At 38.9% G+C, this 24,358-nt stretch overlaps 2 protein-coding genes and 1 long non-coding RNA gene across 4 annotated transcripts; 1 reads left to right on the top strand and 2 right to left on the bottom strand.

Annotated features, from left to right (window-relative positions):
* Positions 1-1,727: 1,727 nt before the first annotated feature.
* On the bottom strand, positions 1,728-2,736 carry LOC124265133 (the record flags this gene model as incomplete). Its single annotated transcript, XM_046699928.1, is given in 2 exon segments — positions 1,728-2,270; positions 2,272-2,736. Coding segments are annotated over 2 exon segments (1,008 nt in total), but the record flags the coding sequence as incomplete, so codon positions are not given.
* A 5,627-nt stretch (positions 2,737-8,363) lies between these two features.
* On the bottom strand, positions 8,364-23,237 carry LOC124265131 (ankyrin repeat domain-containing protein 1-like). Of its 2 annotated transcripts, XM_046699926.1 has the most exons (4): positions 22,685-23,237; positions 9,684-9,755; positions 9,231-9,302; positions 8,364-8,907 (listed from the first exon to the last, which is right to left on the bottom strand). In XM_046699926.1, exons 1-4 carry the CDS (start codon positions 23,220-23,222, stop codon positions 8,504-8,506), a joined length of 1,086 nt encoding a protein of 361 aa, XP_046555882.1. In that variant the 5' UTR covers positions 23,223-23,237; the 3' UTR covers positions 8,364-8,503. The 2 variants fall into 2 exon arrangements, with proteins under 2 accessions (XP_046555882.1, XP_046555883.1); XM_046699927.1 differs by lacking the exon at positions 9,231-9,302.
* On the top strand, positions 10,487-16,778 carry LOC124265132. The gene is made up of 3 exons (XR_006895347.1): positions 10,487-10,499; positions 16,454-16,458; positions 16,687-16,778. It is a non-coding gene; the product is annotated as an uncharacterized LOC124265132 (long non-coding RNA).
* Positions 23,238-24,358: the final 1,121 nt, after the last annotated feature.

Raw genomic sequence — 24,358 nt, 5'->3', positions numbered from 1 at the left:
AACGGGGCCAAGGCCACCTAAAAAACCCTTCAGAATTGAAAATGACAGTATTCCTCAAAATTAAAAATGACAGCATGAACATAATCTGTTAATTTCCGTAAATGTAAACAACACTGCACTGAAGCCTTACAAACCCATATAATTCATGGATCCGCGCATCTTCGCTAAGCCCCGCCCCCTTGGATACTGTCGCGAGGCACCCCACGCTTTCTAACAAAATGGCCGCCGCCGAGCAAAGCAATTGTCTCGCATGCATTCCTGAAAACTTTTCTGTGTCCTTTTTACCGATTGCTGATCAAATATCGAAAAAGAGCATGCAAAAGGGACTTAATTATTACCAGCAAGGCTACATTCATGAGGTGACACTTCAGTTCCCGACCGTATCCGCCAAGTGTTGGCCATCACTCAGGAAAAACAACTCGCCTCATCGACTGTCACTTGACCTTGATGTCGACCGAATCAAATATGCTTATTGCTCTTGTAAAGCTGGGTAAGTTGCTATTTTTGCAGATGATTTTATACCTGTTACAAAAATGTGTGCGTACGATTTTAATTTATTGTGATACATAGTACAGCCAATCTTGAAAGGGTCTAGAACGTGGAGGCCAGACTCGTCAATGTCAAAATACCGTTTGGTTTTAATTATTGTGAGAGGCCCTAAATCAAATGTTGTTTATGAGGTTTTAGCCATTTCTAATAATACAATTCTCAAAGTGAATTAATGCAAATATACCACAAATTTTTGGTCCAGCATTTTCCCAATAAATCCATGCTTGAAGAAAATCTTAAATACTAGGTTAGAACATTTGTATGGTCATGGCATTATTTATTAGCGAGTCTACTGAGTATCAAGTAAACAAGGTAAACTATAAAATCTACTCATAATCTGCTAAATAAATTTGATCTTTGCTATTTCTCTTTCAGATTAAGTGGGAAGTGTCAAGACATTGCAGGGATTCAAGTTCCACAACTTCAAAGAAATTCCATCTGATTTGAGTTCAACATCCATGTCACAACAATGGAACAAGCCAAGGGGAGACAAAATCTTGCCAGTGCCTATCACCCAGGATGTGGTTGCTAGACCAACTGAGCAACGCAAGCGGAAGCCAATACAATGCCACACCAACATGAATTACAAGTATAGTTTTATTCTTATTTCATCAGACATTTTGCTAAAATTGATAATTCAAGAATATCCATGAAACATATGTACATATTTACTTGATTACAAGTTAAGAATGAATGATAACTGCTGTTATGTATCAGAATAAGGGAATTCTCTATTCATGATAGAAAATCTGCATTTTTAATGATGTGTAATTCAAGTTACAAACAACTGTAAGATGATTTTTTGTATATGATCTGTATGTATATCTGTGTATTTCAGGCTACCAAGGGTTGATATGGCAAGTCTTCAAACACTACAGGGCACACCACTCCTGCATAGAACAGCACAACATGACTTGCCTTTGGTGCAAACTCCTATGGGAGATGTGCCAATTGGATCTGCACTATCTTATCAGGTATATATCTACATATCTATGTCAAAGAGGTGCAACTAACTTAAAACATTTCAGAAGAGTTTGAAAGTTTGTTTTATTACGAGTTGCTGTATACAGTAGTAGCTTGACCTCATTGAACAACTTAGATATGCACCATCACTTAACAAAAACATCCTGAAATAAAGTCAGATGGCAACAAACAGACCAAATCGTGTTTATCCTTGAGAATAGAGATGTTGGAACACAATTTGACAATAATTTATATTGTTTCACCTTGTTAATAAGTCTCTCAATGTGAACTCTGTGCTTTGCCACTTTTTCTGTACATGAATTTTCTCCCATGTTGAATTGTTTTCCTGTCTTTCCTTTTGGAGGTATATTCAGTTTCAAACCTAGTTTTTCAACTTCATTCTTGATAGAAAAACCTTTGTCAACCATGATGCCATCACCTTCATTAATGTGTCCAATTTCTTTCATTGACTTAATGACATCATAAAACCCAGACTGTTCAGTGATTGCTTTATCAGATATTGAACCAGTAAATAGTTCTGAAACAAACATTAAACTTCCATTTGGATCACATCCAATCAAACCCTTCAGAGTAGAAGAGGACTTGTAATCACTGTAGACTTGACTTTGCAAACTTACAGCACATGGGGTCTGTGTTTTGACTTCTGTCCCATCAATGATAATTAATGTTGTTGGATAGTCTCTACGGTATTTTACAGTCATATGTTGTATTATATCATCCTTGTGTGGCCATATTGTGTGTCTGCCCTAGCTTGAAATATAACAGATCAAGCCATGTGTTGAAAATGATACCTGCTGACTGAGGACTTAGTCCAAAGCGAACTGCAATGTCTTTAAGTCCAAACCCATGCCTTAACCGACAGAGAGTAAGCAATAATGCATCCTGAGGTTTAAGTCTCTTGATGTCTTTTCTCCCTGATGAATAATCAATGTCCTCTCCTTGGGGTAACAGAAATGTTAGTAGTGTGAGAAATCTCACATATGTAACACCTGTATAGTGTTTGAATAAGTTTTTGATTTTTTTACCCCTGGTGATCACAACATCTATGGGAAATAATGATGATTGTTGAAGCTCTCTCTGTAATTCCTGAATTGTCTTCTCATGTGATGCCACTTTGATGTTCAACTCTCGTATTTCTCTTGACTTGTCTTGTAATTGTTGCTCCAAATCATGTTTCTCTGCTGCCAGAGCTAGTATGTCCATTGCTGATATCCCTGAAACGACAAAATATTTGAATGATTTATTTATAATTTCAGATCAAACTCATCAAGAATGCAACACCAACTACACACATATGTGGGAACACCAGTGTTATCTTGCCACCACCAGTGAAGTTTCCCCAGGAATTTGCTCATCTAAATGATGAAGATACAATCTGCAAGGATCCCAAATCTCTTGAAATGAAAACGCAAAGTCAGTCAAATGAACTCTGGTTTGATGAACGCAGGAAACGTCTAACTGCATCAAGTTTTGGAAAGGTTTTGTCCAGAAAAAAAAGACCAAATCATGGCTTCATGAACTCTATTTTCACTAGAAGAAACATAAAAGCACAATCACTAGAATATGGGAAGAAACATGAAAAAGATGCTAAGGCAAGGTACCATCAGAAATATCCAGATAGACATTTTCATGAATGCGGGTTTGTTGTAAACAATGAGTTTTTATTTTTGGGAGCAACACCTGATGGCAAGATTTGTGACAATGGTGAAAGTGGGATTGTTGAGATCACATGTCCCTACTCAGCACGCAACATGACAATTGACAATGCTTGTGAAGCTTTAGACTTTTTCCTTAAAAAGGAAAATGGTGTAACTTCTTTGAAAAGATCTCACCATAACTACGCACAAGTACAAGGTCAGTTGATGGTTACTGGGTGCAGGTTTTGTGAATTTATTGTGTTCACTCAACTGGACATGCATGTGGAGAAAATAACTCCAGATATTGCTTTCATGCAGTCAATGTTAATGAAACTAGCCATGTTTTACAGAGATCATGCGGTATCCTACCTAAAGAATGCAACCACCGAGGAATAAATGAACACAGAATCTCCATATATACGTACATGTTTCATCAGTCTGTGTAGATGTATTGATCAGGAAGTCAGTGGACTTGTTTTCTGCTTGGTCATTGGGTAACAATATCTGAACTGAAGCAGTCGACTGGGTGGATGGCTTGCTGGTGTTTAGTCTGAAAAAAAGCGAATGTATAATGTTTGACATGACTATGATGATGATTACACAATGCCATTTAGAAAGTGGTCAAATGTAACATATGTTATATTTGGGATTACACTCTCTTAGTAAAGTACAAATTCTAGTACTTTTTTGAGTTGAGCCCCATCCGGGATTCGAACTCACACCCTAGGAGTCAGGCACCTAATCGCCAGCACATAAAGAAGTCGCGGTAGCTAAGCGGGTTAGGCGGCTGACTTTGTGTCCTGGCGATTAGGTGCCTGACTCTGAGGGTGTGAGTTCGAATCCCGGATGGGGCTCAACTAAAAAAAGTACTAGAATTTGTACTTTACTAAGAAAGTGTAATCCCAAATATAACATATGTTAGACTATGATGATGTTTATTATTTATTGTCATTATGAATATTATTTACATGTATCTTTCCATCATTAAAAAACATGGATGAATCTACTCTGATGTGTGTAATTTGTGAAACGTATACAAGTCAATATTCTCTCTGAGAACAGACAACACTACATAATGAAAACATACATCTACAGTGAATAAGGGGATAATGAAAACTCTGGGCACTCTGAAAAAAAGATATGAAACACATAGAAATAGCAATGAAACCTAAAATTTGACTGAAGTTATTTAGAATAAATTTGCATACATACATTTCCAGGAATATAAATAATTATCCCACAATTATGATTTAGGCCTACGGTATATATGTATTTTCCATTATTGAATTTGAAGAATGCATCTAGTTTGATTTGTGTAAGTTTTTAAATACACACATGTCAATATTCTCTCCGACAAGAGATGACCTCTGCTTTTTATCCGATATGCAGGGAGTGTACTGGCTTGGGCGTTTCAGGGGTGGTTTCCTGACTGGCTTGGGGCAGGCTCCGTCTGCAGGCACTGGGTCAGGATATTCTCTGCTCGGTCCTTTTCCTCCTACAAAATGCTGGAATAAAACAAAATACTATCAGATAAGACAAACAGAAATACATGTCCATTGTCCAGCTATCTATATCTAATTACGCATCAGGCCTAAAAAATTACGTCGAATCAGAGATCGAGTTTCCTTTGCCAGAAATGGTTACAAATGAATTCTCCAGATATATTATTGCTCCGATCTCGGGTTATAACAGTGAACATTCTGTATAAAACTAAGTATGCCTTTTTCATAAATATTATTTAAGTGCAATAATTTTTATCTTAGAACATACAGCTTTGTGTTGATTTATTCTGGATAAATTTAGCTGCTCATGGGGACGACCGCAAGCGACTAATCCAGCGCTTGCATTTTTCTTCATTCCGTTTGACAGTTGGAAATCGGACGAAAAAACCTCCTTCCAGTCTTTCAGGGTAACGTTCGTCAGCATTGCATGTCCCCCAGGCGCATCCTAATACCATTTTCTGTGCTTTTCACCACACGGTAACTAAGGACAACGGCGTTTGTTGGTGGGTAAAATATGACGGGCGTTTGATAGCAGATCGGCACAGAATGGAAGCTTTTTTCTGATTGGTTGATACCAGCTGTCAATCAATATGCGCGGATCCATGAATAACAACATTAGGCTCGTACGACGAGTGTTATACATTAGTGCAACAATATTGCAACGTCACAGTTAAGCATGGGGACAGGTCGTGAATTGCAACAATACTTTGAAACAAAAAGATACAAATATGTTTGATTTCACGTGCGCTTATTTGGTGAGGGATTCTAAAAGCAGGCCAGGGAAGCCCCCTGCGTGCCGATGTCAGTGATATATTTAAAAAATCTGTTATTGGTAGTGATGTCGTATGTCAACATTGTTGTAAATGTTGAGCAATTTGTTTAAGATAAAAGTCGTTAAACACAGTCACACCGTCAAGCTACTTAGCCTTTGATAATGTATATATCTTTCAGATATTGATTCGCGAAGCTTATTTCATAATCTACATTTAGCCTTCAGGCCAGTCAGAAGCGATACACATAAGGCAGAGAGGTTTATGGATGTCAACCTCTTTATTATGAGAAAAACAATGATTTCGAGTAAATACTTACTCCTTCATCAGTTGAAGAATATTTACATTTAGGCTTATTCAGTATGATATCATACATAGTCTATTCAGTATGATATCATACATAGGCTATTCAGTATGATATCATACATAGGCTATTCAGTATGATATCATACATAGGCTATTCAGTATCATATCATACATAGGCTATTCAGTATGATATCATACATAGGCTATTCAGTATGATATCATACATAGGCTATTCAGTATCATATCATACATAGGCTATTCAGTATGATATCATACATAGGCTATTCAGTATGATATCATACATAGGCTATTCAGTATGATATCATACATAGGCTATTCAGTATGATATCATACATGGTCTATTCAGTATGATATCATACATGGGCTATTCAGTATGATATCATACATAGGCTATTCAGTATGATATCATACATAGTCTATTCAGTATGATAAATTACATAGTCTATTCAGTATGATATCATACATAGTCTATTCAGTATGATATCATACATAGTCTATTCAGTATAATATCATACATAGTCTATTCAGTATGATATCATACATAGGCTATTCAGTATGATATCATACATAGTCTATTCAGTATGATATCATACATGGTCTATTCAGTATATCATACATAGGCTATTCAGTATGATATCATACATGGTCTATTCAGTATGATATCATACATGGATATAGGCTATACGTGTTTGTATCCTTTGCAAGTGTCTGCTTGTTTGAACAATATTTAAAGACGAAAGTGACACAGTTAGTGTAGGACACCATAATAATATTAAAATTTGTAACCTGTACACAAGTGTTAGATGAAATGTAGGCATTAACTGCATCACGTGCTTTTGTACATATGGTGTGCAATAGTCAATATTCCTTGGAACAAACTTCACATAATTATTCTGACAGTTCCATACAAAAGGGTCTATTTTTTCATCTTTAATTGTTTACTTTTGTAGAGAAATAGTAACATCATCATGAACAGAGGATACTCTTATCCTGAAAATATGCTCATATGTTTTGAACTATTCTGTTTCATGTACGGTAAATCAAAATATACAATCAACTATTCAGGACATTTATTTAAATTCTAAGTCATTCATTTCATGTTCTGTGGAAAGCACGGCTGCCAAAACGAAGTCTCTATAGAATCTACGTACATTATGTGAGGTACATATATTAACTAATGGACATACAAATGCCCTATTTTCCGACGTCGCAAACAAATCTATAAAACAAACCATGAGGTAATGATTTCTCATGTTGTGTGCTTTCAACATTTCTTGTAATTTGTGATACTACCAAAACGTATCCGGTTACAATGTGTATTGGAATAGTCTGGTTCATCGTGAACGAAACCTCACGAAAATAAAGTGTCCTTCCCAACAGTGAATTCTCTCCAAGTGACCTGACAGACAGACAGACAGACAGACAGGTTTTATTCAGTAATGTAGGCACAGTGGCCCATAGTACAGTTGAATTTTCATTTTAACAAATATGTGACCTGAGTTACACAATGACATCGTGTAAAGCATAGCGGAGTTACGCCCCTCGTCTCTATGTGTGTGTCAGTTATGTCAAGCCACAATATATACTGAATGCATAACGTTGTCAGATCATTCCTCGCACTACGTTCACTTTTCAGACTTGTGTCACAAAACTCGACATCCAGGGGCTTGATATTATCAACTATTTGAACTAGTAACAAAAACCATCAGGCATTATTGATTGTAAAATGTATGAGGAATTCAAGGAGGTGTGTGTTGAGAGCTGAGTGTTAAATATTTGTGATGTAATTGGCATCTCATGACCAGCTTACGTGAAACATGCTTCAGTAAACACTATCAAACATAACAGAGAGCTCCCTTCGGCGTGTGTGTTTGCCTGCTCCCGAGACAGTCCAAACGATTTCATGGTTATAGGCCGGGTTTCAGTATAGTCATTGGCGACTTGATACAAACCACATACCACTAATCACTAACTGGCTATTTTTCAAATTCAGTTCAACGGTTTAATATCCGATATTTACCTTTACAACATACAGTAAACGATGCTACGAATGGCGAACTCTTCATGTGTCCAAAAATGGCGAGATTTACCATGTACATAATTCTTATCGGTCATTTCATCAATTGTGCTTTACCTAAAGAACGATATGTTAGATCAGGAAACAGAGACGTGGGGGAGGTGTTTGTCATTCTGGCATCCAGGGTTAACAAATATGAGATGTTGTGGGTGATGATTGTCATGTGTTTGATTTTGTATATTGTGTGTTTTGTCACTACAGAAAGGGTACACTTCCCTGTGGCACCAAAAGGGTTAAATCTCAGTAGTAATCAGCTACAGATGTCCATCCTTCCCTTGTTAAACGATACCCAACACATGGTATTTGACAAATACTGTTTGTGCTGTATGGCACAATGCCAGCATTGCGCCGCTCTTTGTCATTCTTTGATATTCTCAGAACAAAATTAACACAGAATTATGTTAAAACGGGCGACGTTTACGTACAATCACTCACGGTTTATGTTTACACTCACTTCACAATTTTCTTACCTGATCCTGCGAGGTTCCAAACACAACAAATGACAAAATGTCTGAAAATACTTTCAACAAGTTTAATTTACATTCAGAAAGTAAAAGGAAGTCGCGTGAATCGTGACACACGAGAACGTGGACGGCACACACCTCGTCAGTGTCAGTAACGACATGTGCTCCGTCGCTGTCCACACCTACACCGACTTCAGTGTCCACCACGTGACAGCAGGAACTCCGCCACTCGCTGATGTCCATAGCGTCTCGCCCTGTCGACCGCTGTCGACCCGCTGTTGTCCCTGGCGTTGATGTCCACCACGTTCAGGGACACGATCAGCTTCACGATCTCCAGGTCTCCACCAGCACAGGCCCAGTGAAGGACGTTGTTACCGGTCCTGCTGACCAGCGACACATCAGCCCCTCTACCCACCAGGAACTCCACCACATCTCTGTGTCCCCAAAATGCTGCCCTCATCACCGGTGTCCAGCTGTAGTCTCCTCCTCTAGTGTTGATGTCCACGTGACCCGCTGCCAGGATCCGCTTAACTCTCTCCAGGTCACCGTCCCTGCTGGCGGAGTAGAGGTCGCGGCCTGCTGCTGGTGATGGAGTCGCCGCAACACAAAGTAAACTGTGTACATCAGACATCTGTGTCACACATCTACAATGTTTTTATCATGTGATACGTGACTCGGACATTGCTACATCGTTTAAACAATTCCATCATGGCTGACAACAATACAACATGGCGGGAATGTCAACATGTGTTTTCTGGAATTATGGATGGTGTGTTTAATACAGAACTTTCTGTTAGAACCAGAAGTTGAGAGTGATGATGTTTGTTGAACTTTACAAGTTGATAATGTCAGTACAAATGTTGTTTGGTATTTATTAGGGCAATAAGATATAAGGCTGCCTGCTGGGTTTTCCCACCTACCGTGTGGATCAGGGTCTTGTGTCGTCACTGGCGTTGGTGGAACCGTGGTGTTCGGGCTCGGGTCAGTCGAGGCTGAAACAGGAAATATGTTGTTCACAAAACTATATAACTACTAGCTTCAGTTTTCGCCTTTCCACATGTGTCTTGCCATTCAATATTATGTATGATTTAATTCCAAATACATCTTTTATGGAAGAAGTATTAAATATATATGGTTCAATTTGATTTAGATAACTCTTCATCGAGACCGCGTGTCTGTGCAGGAAAAAAGTAACCCTTCCTAAATTTAGCTTTTACAGTTTGAAATCCTGTGATTGACAACATGAACGTCGATCGATATAATAGGTGAGACTCATCCCTCAAGTCAGATTCTCCACAGGTATATACATCAGCGTGTTAAATGGAAGAAAAATTAAGGACTGAGCTTCCTGCCTGCTGGGTTTTCTAACCTACCGTGTAGATCAGAGTCTTGTGTCGTCACTGGCGCTAGTGAAGCCGTGTTGCTCGGGCTCGGGTCAGTGGAGGCTGAAACAGGGAATATTTTAGTCAGAAAACTATACATAGCACATAAGCATTATAACTACTGGTCTCAGTTTTCTCTTTCTCACAAATGTTTTGCCTTTCAATAGTATGTATGAATAAATTCAAAATACGTCTGTTATAGCAGAGGTATTAAATATTAATATGTGGTTTGATTTGATTGAGATACCTCTTCATAAAAAACCGCGTGTCTCTGCAGGAAAAAAAAGAACACTTCCTAAATTTATTTTTACAGTTTAAATCTGAAAATGTAATAAGCTGTGCACTGACTGTATGTTAACAGCTGAAATGCTCCTCTTTGTTGAAGTGTTGTAACTGAATAGATTGTTGTTGTGTTTTTTTAAATATAAACATTAACGGTGAAACTAAAGAATCTGTTCGCCCCCAGGGTTGGGGCTAGGTTAGGGGCGGGTATATTCTACGGGGACTTCATATATATACATACATCATTATTTACAGTAGATACAGTACAGTAGATAAAGAAACAAAAACATCTGCACTTATACCTACTCATAATTCATCTTTATGGAATCACCACCTGCTTAGTCTGACTTCATTAATCGTGACTGGAATTCAAAATGCCTTTCCATTATGTCCCCACCCCACCCTCCCTGTTTAGTGTACATGGTATTTTAGGCAATTCCGTAAATTCTGATGTGAAGCAGATTAAAACTTAACAGTGTTTATCACGCAATGTGTAGGGCAGCATGGCAACTTTCCTCGGTGTTTGTGCAACACAGTTGTAATTTGTGTCAGGCACACTCTGTGAAGCACTCACAAAATGTCAGCATATCGAGCGATGCCGGCAGTGCAATTCTCAAACAACTCTTAACTGAGGCGGAAACTGTAGCTGACACAACCGCACTTGTTGTTGGAAGCAACGTGCTTTGATAAACAACAAGGGTACAAACACGTGGCAGTGTGAGGTGGTAAAGATCGAAATGTTTCAATATTAGAAATAACGAGAAAAACATAGTTGCCTTTCCATAATCTACATTCTACTGCATTTTTTAAAAGTGTTGCAGAAATACATGTGTTCCACATAAAGGTTTCAGTGTTAAAAGAGCTAAGCTACAGGCCTTCAATGTAAACATTCAGCTGACACTGTTGGTCGTGTGCTTTTAAGGGGGGGTGTACACTCATGGGACATAAGTATTCGTCAGTCGGCAAAATTCTCATAGACTTGCATGTTATTTAGTGTAGCTGTAATAATTTTCATTAATTCGGTTTTCGTTATTTGGTTGTCAAATTTTGCAGGTTGTTAGGAAATCATCTTGGTCACAGATACATAATTTCCATGTAATGTTCCTTCAAGTATTGTCCGCATTGTAGTGACATGAGCACATATATACAACCTTGTGTATTCTTTCCCCATAGACTGCCATGTTAAAAATTGTCTTAACCATGACACGCATCAATCAAAGTGCAGTCATTCTTGAAATACTGAATGGAAAATAGAACGGAAATTTGTCTCTGCAGCTGAGATGATTCATGACCCATGTGTAAAATATGAACAAGATCAAACTACAAATAAAATCAAGATGATGTTTCTAGCTGCACCAAATTAACAATTAAGTCTGTAGAAATTATGCAAAATGACGAATACTTATGTCCAATTACTGTATTTCAATGCAATGCAGTTATTCATTGACGCAGAACACAAGCTATAGACCCGGGCCAGTTATTTTCGGACAATTGACGTAACGTCCATAGACTTGTAAACATGTTAATTTAATGTAGCAGTGTCTGCTCTGGCTTAAATTTTCTTGGGGTCACTTGGACCCCTTCTTTTAAAAATTAGGGGTCCCCCCAAAAATGGATGGGTCCATATTTTGGTTTGTAATATAGCATAAACAACACAACACATTGGTTGTAAAAAATCAGATTTCAATTTGGAACTGTGAAAACATCAACAACATTAGTTTTAGCAAAACAGCTTTCTCTTTTTGTCACTTCTCCATTTGGTGACGGCTGGTGCAAGAGAAACATCCCTTACAGGAGGCCCTAGAGCCAGCTGCATCAGCGTGTCAAACCGCTCTGATGATAGCCTGTTTCTGTGTGACCTCTTTATGAGGTTTTGAACACTGAAACCCCTCTCAACAGTTGCTGTTTGAAGGGGCAACAGGACAGCGACTTGTGCAATCTTGAACAGATTTGGAAATGTATCAGGGTGTCTTGACGACAGTATCTGCCATAACTGACAGATACTTGTACAAGGATAATGCTGCTGATGCACCATATCCTTATCCTTGCACATTGCCCATTCTCTCAGGGTCTCCTCAGCATCTACAAAGGTCTTCTCACGATGACTGTAGAAGTCAATGATGTTTTGAAGTTGTTCTGTACCCCAGTGTTTTCTAGCATCTGCAACAGCAAATGAATATCGAAACAATACTAACTCAGACCAGTTCCACATCAGTTGTGAAATGTTTGTATCATCACAATATGAAAATGATCTTACTTTAAAAAAAGTAGAATGAAGATTATTTAAAATGAATCTACAGTCTATCGTAAAATTGTGTTTTTTATCAATATATTTTCTGAAATTATACTGTAGTTTCATGAAACTTTGTCTGTTTTCATGAGATAGGCTAAACTGATAACACATTTTACAGTTATGTTACCTTCAGACAAGAAAGAGAGTCCCCTCAGTAACAGTACTGACATGCATGTCACAACATTAGTGGCCACAGCTGGGAATCTGCACTCAAGCTCGCTCATTAGGTTTTGCAGGAAAGCAGCCCGAACATTTGAGAACCGCTTCTCAGCGCCAGCCTCTGATGTTATTGGGACACCATCAAACTCGCAGCTTCCCGTTGGACACTGATTTTCAAACTGTACAGGTGCCGGTCCATTTTCTTCCTTCAAATACTGCAGTTGCTAGAACAGAGTAACATGCAAACTGAGACTTTAGAATAAAGTTCTCAATCAAGGAGCATTTATTTCATATTATCCTGAGTAAGAACCAAGTAATTGTTTCAAATTTGAAGAAAAGTTTGCTTCATATATTGTTTTGGTTGAAACTGATTGCAAACATATAGCTTTCATCATACCTGTATAACAGCATCAATGGATGGCCTCAGTGCAGCAAGGTCTATGTCCTCCTTCTGAAACTGGAGGCTTAGTCTGGTCATGGTGGGGATGATGTCCATCAGAAGGTGAAGGACAAGAAGGAACTTGAAAGAGGAAATGCGCTGCAAGATGCCTTTGGCAGTACTGTTGTTTGTTTCCACCCGCTCACTCTCCAAGAACAGAGCCAAGGGCTTCCAAGTCCTGTAATATAAATTATCAAACAATATTTATGTAAATCTATTGCAAAGATTAAGATGTTTGAAAGAACTTCAAGTTTTTTTTTAAAAAAATTCAGAGCTTATTTTTAGCATAAAACTGGACAATATATTTGAGAAGATGTAGCTTACCTAAATGCAGCCTCCAAAGCATTGTAGATTGAAAACCATCTGACGCTGTGAATTTCTTTGTATGTGACATTTTCGCATTCAAGCACCTCCTCTAGTGCATAAAGACGTTCCCGTCGGACAGAGGATTTCTTGAAGAAATAGAAAATGTCTGATAATGTCCCTTGAAATTTCTTCAGATAGGGAACATTTTCAGCAGCCTGGCTAGTAACCAGGGCAAGGCGATGAGCAATGCAGTGGACACCGATGACAGACACAGTTGATTCCTTGTTGAGCAATGCTACGAAACCATTCTTGCGTCCAGTCATAACAGCAGCCCCATCTGACCCCACAGCAATGATTTTTGACATAGGAATGCTACGATCCTGTAATGTTTTTTTGACAGTTTCTAGAAGAGTAGTAGCCTTGCCATCAGGAATTTGCACATTAGCAAGGAAATTTGTTTCAACATCAAATTCTGAATTGAGAGATCTTGTGTAGATTAGGAGTTTCTTTAAATTTGTAACTGATATATCTGTGCTTTCATCAATCAATATGGATATACAAGGACTAGCACTGATTTTGTTGGTTACTGAGACACGAAAGGAATTAGCTATTGCATCTTGCATGTCGTCAACTGCACAGTGAGATGTGTATTTCATAGAGTCTGAATCACAACCTAATGTTTTTGGAAATGATAGCCCATGAAGCATGCATAATTCCATCAATGCAGCACATTTTGATGAGGCAATCTGCTCCTTTGCCAGCTAGTATATATTCAGCATTGCAGATTGAACTGCACATTCCTTGTCATTTAGCACTTTGAAAACAACTGTGGACATGTTCTGTCTCAGAGATGTAGCTTGAATAGCAGAATTGTGGTCATCAGCTTTCATGTGCCTTACCAGAGTGGAATGCCTATAATTATGGCAGCCAACAGTAAATGCATTGGTCTTGGTTTCAGAAATACAAACATGACAAGTCATACCAAGTGATGTGTCAAATCTTAACCAACTGTACTTTGTAAGCCAGTCACTTTGAAACCGTTTTTCAACTTTTTGTTTCTTTGGCAAAGTTTCATTTTCCGTGTCATTGTTTTCACCAGTTTTCTCAGCTGGTGATGGTTTATGGGCAGTAGTATTGCCAAACCAACTGACTAAACTTGCCTGAATACGATGGCTTGTCATCGCTGGAGCTGTCAAATTTACGCTAGCGTAGTAAACGACTTCCTTATAAGGATGTGCCGTATTTCACAGAACAAGGTAAATAACAAACGTTCGTGGACAGTGACAAATTTCAAGAATTAAAAACACAACTAGTCTGTTGTAGAATATCGAAATATTTAGGGTGGACAAAAGAAAAACAACGCTCATATTCAAGTTTTCGCATTTATTCTGTATTATACATATTCTGTTGCTTGTTCGCGCCGTTACCCCGTTTTGAAGTATACCCTTGGCGTGCCTGGCTATTTTTAGTTTGACACAAGGTCGTGATGTTTTCGACCAATCGCCAAGCTAACAACGTTGCCGAGCAGCTTCATAGGCTGTATCTGATTGGCTGACGGAAACCGACGGACCATACCGTACATTAACATATGCAAAACTGAAAATATATGTAGGTCAAGCAACCGGTTTGAGTAGTGGTGATAAAAAGTGCGAGACAAATAAAACCGGTTTGGTTTAACAACCGGAAGAGTTTATCAACATGTTTCGCAGACTGTTCGACATTAAATAACTGGTCCAGTACGCCAGGATATGCACACACAAAGCCGTACGTTTTTGATTTGTGATACAAAATTAATACTGCTCGAGTCGATGCGTCCAGGAGACCCACACATGTTACGCAGGTGCGTCCAAGACGCAAAAACGCGCTCTTCAGCCAACACTGATGTAGCATAAAGAATTTTCATGAATTTAATTTTCGTATGATCCAAGTCAAAATTTTGCATATTTGTGAGGAATCATCTTACCTACAATCACATAATATCTGTTTAATTTTCCGTTGCTTATTTATCGAATGACAACAATATAATCAACACGTGTACAGTGCCGTGATTTCCTTTAACATGGCGGCCTATGGGATTGTGCATTGTGGAACTATAAGTAAGTGGATAAATGTGATGTCATTAGTTACATAGTGGTCAGGAGAATTGAACTGAAATTATGAGCGCAGAGCAGAGATGATTTCAAATTTCTCTGTCAAATTTGAGAAAAATCTATTCTAAACTCACCTCATGAAAATTATTTATGCTACACTGAAATATCATGTAAGTCTATGGAAATGACGTCAAGTGTCCGAATATGCACATGAAACACATCCGTTACTTGACTGGAGAGATTTCAAATAATCTCATAAAATCTTCCTTGACTGTTGTAAATGTTATCAGTTCAAAGGATGAAACTTAAAATCTCCTGTAACCTTCATACTGCTTTACAGCAGTTTTACAATATAGATTTACACTATTTCGTCTAATTTCCTAAATCAGTTTAAAAGTAGAAACTGAGAACTTACCACCAATAACGTACGTCCTAACACGAGCCACACATCTCACTGCTAGTTATAAAATGCCTTGACTGGCGACACCACGGCCGCAAAGCTGCCAGCTATGACGTCATTGTGACGTTTCAGGTTAGAAGCATGGCAACGTTTGGCGCTTGACTGCTTGTACTGGGTGCCGTTCCACTAACCGATCTTATCTGAGATCAATCTTAGCAAGTTACACCAATTTTACAATCCTCTTAGCTAAAAAAAAGTTACACCCGTTCCACTAACCGATCTTAGGCCGTTTGTAGCCGGTCCCGATCTTACGATCCGATCCAAGCTTAGATCGAGACTCTTTCGTGCGAGAGATAGAGAAATGCGAGGAAGTAGTTTTCGAACTAAGTGTAAACGTGGAGAAAAAACCGCGAGCAAAATATTAGGGTGGTGAGCACCTTGGTTTCAGGGGCAAGTGCGGCTGAACGCCTCTACCTAGACTAACAACTAGTCTCTGAAATGAACATATTTTACTGAAAGAAAGTTCATAGTAAAACATAAATGAAATTTAATGAAAAGGAGCCCTGAGACTTTCTTCATTTGCAGACCTGAAGCTGAGGAAATCTAGACTTGCCACATTTTCTAGACTTGCGTTGGCTTTCTTGGATATATTTGCTTCAGAGTCTGTACGACAGGCTAGCCTCTACCTCGCCACAAGCACATCATCTGATAACGTATCTAGAATCTAGTTTAGTCAGTAGTCTTGAAAAACACGCGGCCTGCCTTAAAATTTAGAATCCCCTACCAAAAAAGCGCACGTGAAATGAAACATATTTGTATCTTTTTGTTTCAGAACATTGTTCACTTCACGAACCGTCCCTATTCTTAACCATGACGTTGTAATATTGTTGTACAAATGTATTACACCGACACCCTCGGCTGTGTTCCCATGACGACAGTGGTCCGACTGGCCTGACATTTGTAGGCTTCAGTGCAGTGTTTGTTTACATCACACAATTAACAAATTCATTTCATGGTTAGTAAAGAATCGACCGATCCAGTCTGTTAATCAAAACTGACGCATGCGTCAATTTTGGCCAATCAGCAGGCCGGGCGCTTTGTGGATTTGTCAGATTTATTTCCGGGTCAAACGATGCCTCCAAAGCGATGTGCTTCGAATTATGCCATTCACACTTGCTATATCTATTACATATTGCTGCGATTTCATGTGTACCTTTAACACAACCATTACGATCAAGACAAAAGATTTGAGGCGGATCAAGTAGTGCGATAGGTCTCGCGATCAGTTAAATGTCGGCATGTATCGTTCACGAAACCTACGTCTGCTCGAAGGTGAGAATTTGCACGAATTTCCAAACTTTCGCACACGTGCAAAATCATTACCAATGAATGACAACAAATAACAGTTTAAGTCTTTGCGAGTGTTATAAACACGGACATTTTTTGTAACTGCAAAAATGTTTTTGCTTAACGTTTTAGTCAATACTGGGCATTGAGTTGGTACGCCATAAAGCTGAAATGAGATTATGAATCAGATCGTTATCAGATTTGTTTACATTGTGTCACGGCTTTAAAGCCGTGACACAATGTAAACAAATCTGACAGCGATCTGATTTCGGTTAGGTCGACCGAAATAGCAAAACTTGTTACATTAAAGGACAATGTGGTGGATATTGTTGCCTTCGCTCTTAGATATTCTTAAATTTGTCACACATTTTTGGATGTTTTATAGTTTCACAAGCACAATTTGAATGCCTAGTGACAGTATCTGTTAATAGTGCAAAATATTCGAGGGGTAATATGTTTTTATTCAAACAGAAATGTAGTCAGTGTCTGCAGTTGCCTATCCAAATATCAAAATTAATTCAAATGAGTGTCTATAAAACCATGCCTTAAATATTTTAGAATTTCTTTAAAGAGATGGGACCTTGAATTGAATTGTACCTTACTCCGTGTGGATCGGAGACGAAAACTATGTGAGAAGAATAGTGACTTTCTGGAATATTAAACGGAGTGAAATAAAAGTATATTTCTTAACCATGAGAACATTATTTGTTTTGAATTTTTGTTACAACATAATTTTTTACATGTAGGGGAGGTATATTGGTACATTTTAGGAGTAATAACAGAACTGTCAATTGAATTAATTCACTGGACATGATAGCAAGGTATGTTTTAAAAATCTTGCGTCCTTTAGTAAACGTGGAAAGGTAATAAAATAAATAATAATCTAATCAATTATAAATAATTACTTAATTGACTGACATATCAGATTCATGTGATTTTAAGGCAGAACTAGGCGAACAAATTAAACACTATATACTTATCATGGCAGAACAATCACGTGGTACTAACTAACTTGTTGACTCTTGTTTTAAGATATCTTTGTTTTTTTCAATAATATATTTACTAATAAAATTATTCTGAAAGTGATTACTAGTATCATAACTCTTAAAAAAGTTATTTCAACACCCAGAAAAATTGAAAAAAGGCAACGTTTTCGTCACACCCATGATTCAGTCTTGAAACAGAATAAGTTACAAAATTCTCAGTTGACTATTCATGTAAGTGGAATGAATATTGAAACATATATTTAACCCAGATTTGATGTAATACTTCTTAGAAATCATCAGATTTTAAGGAGGTTACCAATATTTGAAGACTGAACCAAAGTAGTGTTTATTAAGATGTTGATTTTGGACAAATTGTTCAAGGTTTGGTGATGGTTATTTGGAAAATGAGCTTCATATTAAATTGCACACTGGTTTGAAGGAGGTGAATGCTTCAGGACATTTTCATGTCTGTTTTCCTAAACATTTCAATTTTTGAAACAACTTTAATATATTTTTTGACACTGTTAAGTATCCCAAAAAAGGAAATAGATCAAAATCAGTGTTATGTCCCTCCCTTAGGGATATGGTCTCAGATGTAATAAAACACAATAAGGTGCAGACTGTATCCTGGATCTTCTTTGTGTTCTGGTGCTGTGATATACCTGTACATACATGCTGGCAGTTCATGAAGTCCAGTATTATGGAAGTTTGTAAATTAAGTTTCTACAACAAAGTAAACATAGAAAAAACATTGGAAAGGATTTGCTTATGTTCAGTGTCATTTCAGGATGGTGTACAGATTTTGAAGAGGGAAATGTTACTGAGAATTGCTGCAGATTAGCTGCTGAATATTTGCGTCTTGGTACGTCAGATACATCCATGGAAACATAATGTTTACAGGCCCAATCACCTTTTGCAGATTCCCTCGAAAGATCAAATATAGGTTATGCTGTGATTGATTTGTTTACATTGATATATACAGACAAATATGGTGCACCTAGTAGTAGACGGGAAATATTTTTCTGCTTTGTTCATTAAAAGGTAGAAAACCCATGTTTTCACATTATTGATGTAACTTAATTTGAACAACTGATAAATGAATACACGTGCACTGTTGACAATCTATTTATAGATACCGAAAAATTCTGCAACTTGAACATGTGGCACTGTGTTCAGGGATTTTCTAAAATAACGATGGGAATGTTTGAGAAAAACAAACAAACATAATTCAGTTACCCCTCCCCTGCTAATATCTTATATTTAGACGGACGTGAATTGCCAGATAGAGTATTTGGTTCGAAAGAAAACACGCTTCGGGTCAGGAGCAGCAGCTGGCCGAGACGATTTTTCATCGGGAATGTAACTCATTTTCACTCGCCAATTGCAATCTGTCAACTAAAATCTATTAAAAATACAATACATATAACTTTCCTCTTTAAATATCATTCACAAACGACGGATACCACAAGAGAATTCATCAACAACGTTCGCAGTCACATACGGTTCGCCGGCGGTGACGCCTTTGTGATTAGTCAGTGGTTGTCCCCCCTAACGTCAAAAACGAAGTGTGCGGGGCTTATCGGCCGGGACTGGATCGGTCTATTAGGAGACGCTCACGGTGAAATGCTCGCTCTTCTTCTTCTTCATATAGAATATGAAAGCCACCACTTTGGTTTCTCTACGATTGATTTTAGCTGTCCTAAGTTGGTCCTGAGCAACTTAAGCTTAGACTTTGGATCTTAACGTTACGATTGACTTGAGTAAGATTGGTTAGTGGAACGGTAAGCTGATCGTAACGTCACACTAAGATTGGGATTTTAGGGTTTACGATTGGCGTAGGGCTAAGATCGGTTAGTGGAATAGCACCCTGATCAACAACTCAGTATGGAAATATTTCGATCCAACCGAAGTTTGGCCTCCGGTTTTATCAGATGAAAGTAGCATATTACAACACACTTCGTGTTAACTGTGCCATGACATGGACACGAATTGTATAAGCATATCGGGTACTTCCCTAATTCACTATTTGTATCCAAACTTGTAATATTTGTTTACAAAAATATAACTAAATGTCCCTTTCAATGCATATGTGGATATCATAAGGCCCCAGAGGCTTAGATGTAAATAGCTGCGATCATTCTGTCAAACAAGACCATTGTCGTACTTACACTGAGTTTAAACACTAAAAATAGCCTTGAAAGACAATGTGTGGTTTTCTGAGTTTGTTTAAAGTGTAGACTGCATGTATTCCTCTACTCAGTCCAGGTGTGAAATGCATACCGAGATATTTTTGTTCATATACAGTATCCATAACACGTCCGCCTATTCAGAATACCATGGTTTTAGTCAGTTCCCTGTAAATTTCATGCAATGATTATTGGGTCTGGGTTGTACTGTACAGGCCTGAAATGAAGGCTCTGGCCTGAAAACACCAGGTCGAGTCTTGACGAGTGAGCCTGAAAGCAGGTTTTACTGAAAGCAGGTCACACCATTCGAAATAGGAAGTGGTGCTGTGTCCTGACGAAACCAGTTCGAGTCTAATCAAGTGCAAAGGTACAGAAATAATTCAGTGTGAAAATAGCAGAGTTGAAATAAACAATACAAAGGCAATATTGTTACGACAGAGAATTAGTAATAGAAATAATGTCAGCGATAATAATATTCACCTCGCGGCAACAGTGGTCAAGCTAGACGGAGGTTAGACATCCAGGAAAATGAAATAAAATGAACACCACCTGATCTTGATGCAATGTGAGATGAGATATGTAGCGCCTGCCCCACATATACAACCTCATTACTGGAGTTGTCTATGGGTATATAATAAGATGAGATATGTAGCGCTTGCCCCACATATATAGCCTCATTCCTGAAGTTGTACATGGGTATATAATAAGATAAGATATGCAGCGCTTGCCCTACATATATATCCTCATTCGTGGAGCTGTACATGGGTATATAACAAGATGAGATCTGCAGCGCTTTCCCCACATATATAGCCTCATTCCTGCATTTGTCCATGGGTATACAATAAGACAAGATATGTAGCGCTTGCCCCACATATACAACCTCATTACTGGATTTGTACATAGGGCGAGGGGGGACAGCGGGAAGTGTGGCTATTTCATTGTAATGATGAGCCAGCCTGATGAACCGAGTTCGAGTCCTGGGTGGTGGTGGGTCAGTGTTGGGGCAGTTCGAGCTGCATAAGAGGGGCGGGGTCCTGGATCTTACTGGAGCACTGTATGGCTAAACCGACAAAGACGACGGCACATGTTTATGATGGTAACTCATATCCAGTGTGTTTCAGTGTGCTGTCTCAGTTATTCACTGATCTTAACTGTCTTGTGTGACTGATTTAGTTCTCTACGTTACGATGTGCTAACAAAATGTGGATAAGGGGCACAAGAAGCGACAAATGTCCTGTGAACCCCGTGTTAACACGACCAGTAAACATTACGTTGACATGTACCGTGAACCCTATGTTAACATGGCCAATAAACAATACGTTGACATATACCGTGAACCCTATGTTAAGATTGCTAATAACAATACGTTGACATGTACCATGAACCCTATGTAAACATGGCCAATAAACAATACGTTGACATGTCCCGTGAACCCTATGTTAACATGGCCAATAAACAATACGTTGACATGTCCCGTAAACCCTATGTTAACATAGCCAATAAACAAAATGTTGACATGTCCCGTGAACCCTATGTGAACATGGCCAATAAACAATACGTTGACAGGTCCCATGAACCCTATGTGAACATGGCCAATAAACAATACGCTGACATGTACCGTGAAGTCTATGTTAACATGGCCAATAAACAATACGTTGACATGTACCATGAAGTCTATGTTAACATAGCCAATAAACAATACGCTGATATGTCCCATGAAACCTATGTGAACATGGCCAATAAACAATACGTTGACATGTCCTGTGAACCCTATGTTAACATGGTCAATAAACAATACGCTGACATGTACCGTGAAGTCTATGTTAACATGGCCAATAAACAATACGTTGACATGTCCTGTGAACCCTATGTTAACATGGTCAATAAACAATACGCTGACATGTACCGTGAAGTCTATGTTAACATGGCCAATAAACAACACGCTGACATGTACCGTGAAGTCTATGTTAACATGGCCAATAAACAATACATTGACATGTCCCGTGAACCCAATGTTAACATGGACCATAAACAATACGTTGACATGTCCCGTGAACCCAATGTTAACATGGACCATAAACAATACGTTGACATGTCCCGTGAACCCAATGTTAACATGGACCATAAACAATACGTTGACATGACCGTTAACCCCATGTTACCATGGCCACTAAACAATACGTTAATATGTCTTCTGAACGCTAAATGATGTTCACAATAAACAATAAGTTATTTTGTTCTCAAGTTTACAAACAGCCTTTGAAACAAAAACGGTTTAACACTGTCATATTTGGACCTGAACGTTTTCCACAATGAAAACGCTGAACATGCACGTGCAACATATTGTTTCAAAAGCAGAAGACAGATACTGAATGTGCATGCAGTATGACTGTAAAACATTGGCTTAATTTAAACGAAGTAATGTTGTTATTCTCATATCTTCCGGTTGGAATATCAAGATAGAGTGTTAATTAAGCTGTATTAATATCTGACGAAAGACTCACCTGCTGTCGTTAAGGGATTCGTCGTGGTCCTGACATCACGCAGGTCAGCTGCAGTGTGATTTGGCTGCATCTGTAAGTCACGGATGTGTTTGGTCAATCTGCGACGTTGTTTTCGAAGACTCTTTCTGTAAGTGTCTCTATCCCGTTCGACACGTCTCAACCGTTCTGCCAAGGTTTTGAGTTTTGCCTTTGTGTTTTGCACTCTGGCTTTGGGGCTTTGAACTTCCTTGAGAACATGTCCGGTAATAATGTTGCTAATAAAGTCTTCGTTCATGATGTCGGTTATAGCTTGTTTGACGAGAGGCTTTATCAAGAGAGGGAGGAATCTTTCAGTCAGTTCTTCTTTCAGTGATGACTCCAAAACTTCAAACTTGTCAATCAGTTTAGTGTCAATATTAGCAGCATCCAGCTTCCACAAATTGATCTCTCGTTCCACCAGACGCACCCGTGTAGCCAAGGCTGCCAAACTGGCATCAGCATGGATGGCTTTCACACCACACAACAACAGACTGAAGAATATAATTGTTGATACCTCCATCGCGCAGCTAGGAAGACGACTGCCTCGCCGTCGGGTACACGGCTTTAATATAGCCCGACTCCAGCAAAATGCCAGCTCGGGGAAACACATTCTCCACCAGTGGTGTGCGTACACGTGGCATCAATAACTGACATGGCGATACCTACTTGAGAAAACTGAGATATCATCCCACCATTGATCTGTGTATTGCCACCATACACGTAAGACCAATTGTATTAGCAAAATTATCAAATGGCACCGTGACTGTTGCAATTATGTTTCGAGATAGTATTAACCTGTGGCCATGTCTTGGACAACTTGAGACGCAGTTCGACAAGTCATTGTGAAACCACCCATGCCATTATGGACCCACCCTAAATACGATCGTGCTGTACGACGTTAACCTGTGTACAGCGCTCGGCAGGACGTCTCCAGACTTTAGTCCCCCGGTCATGGATGTCGAGGCGAGCCTCAATTCTTCAGAAAACATGTCATTAACCCAATGTTGTCGTTCCTCATAACACGCACAAGTTCTATGAGACCTACTGTGTAGTGTGTGGAAAATGGAAGATTAGAAACATCATCTTTGGACTGTGTGAGACTGTGAACTATTTGAGTTATGTGAGAACCTCTGTGTACTGTGTGGGATGTGTGAGACCCACTGTGTACTGTGTGGGTTGTGTGATACCCACTGTGTACTGTGTGGGTTGTGTGAGACCCTCTGTGTACTGTGTGTGTTGTATGACACTGTGTAGTGTGTTGGTTGTGTGAGACCTACTGTGTACTTTGTGGGTTGTGTCAGACTTACTAAATACTGTGTGGTGTATATTTGACCAACCACTGTGTTGGTTGTTTGAGATCTAGTGTGTACTCCGTGGCTTGTGTGAGACCCACTGTGTACTGTGTGGGTTCTGTGACATCCACTGTGTACTGTGTGGCACTGTGTGTTATGTGGGTTGTGGGAAACTGACTGTGTACTGTATTGGTGGTGTGAGACAGTGTACTGTGTGGGTGGTGTGACACTGTGTACTGTATGGGTGGTGTGAAACTGTGTACTATGTGGGTGGTGTGAGACCCACTGTTTACTGTGTGGGGGGTGTGAGACTGTACTGTGTGGGTGGTGTGAGACTGTGCACTGTATGGGGTGTGTGAGACCC

Source organism: Haliotis rubra, unplaced genomic scaffold, assembly GCF_003918875.1.
Source record: "Haliotis rubra isolate DU_JTF1 unplaced genomic scaffold, ASM391887v1 Scf962, whole genome shotgun sequence".
Taxonomy (NCBI): domain Eukaryota; kingdom Metazoa; phylum Mollusca; class Gastropoda; order Lepetellida; family Haliotidae; genus Haliotis; species Haliotis rubra.
This window is presented reverse-complemented; position numbering and strand designations above follow the sequence as displayed.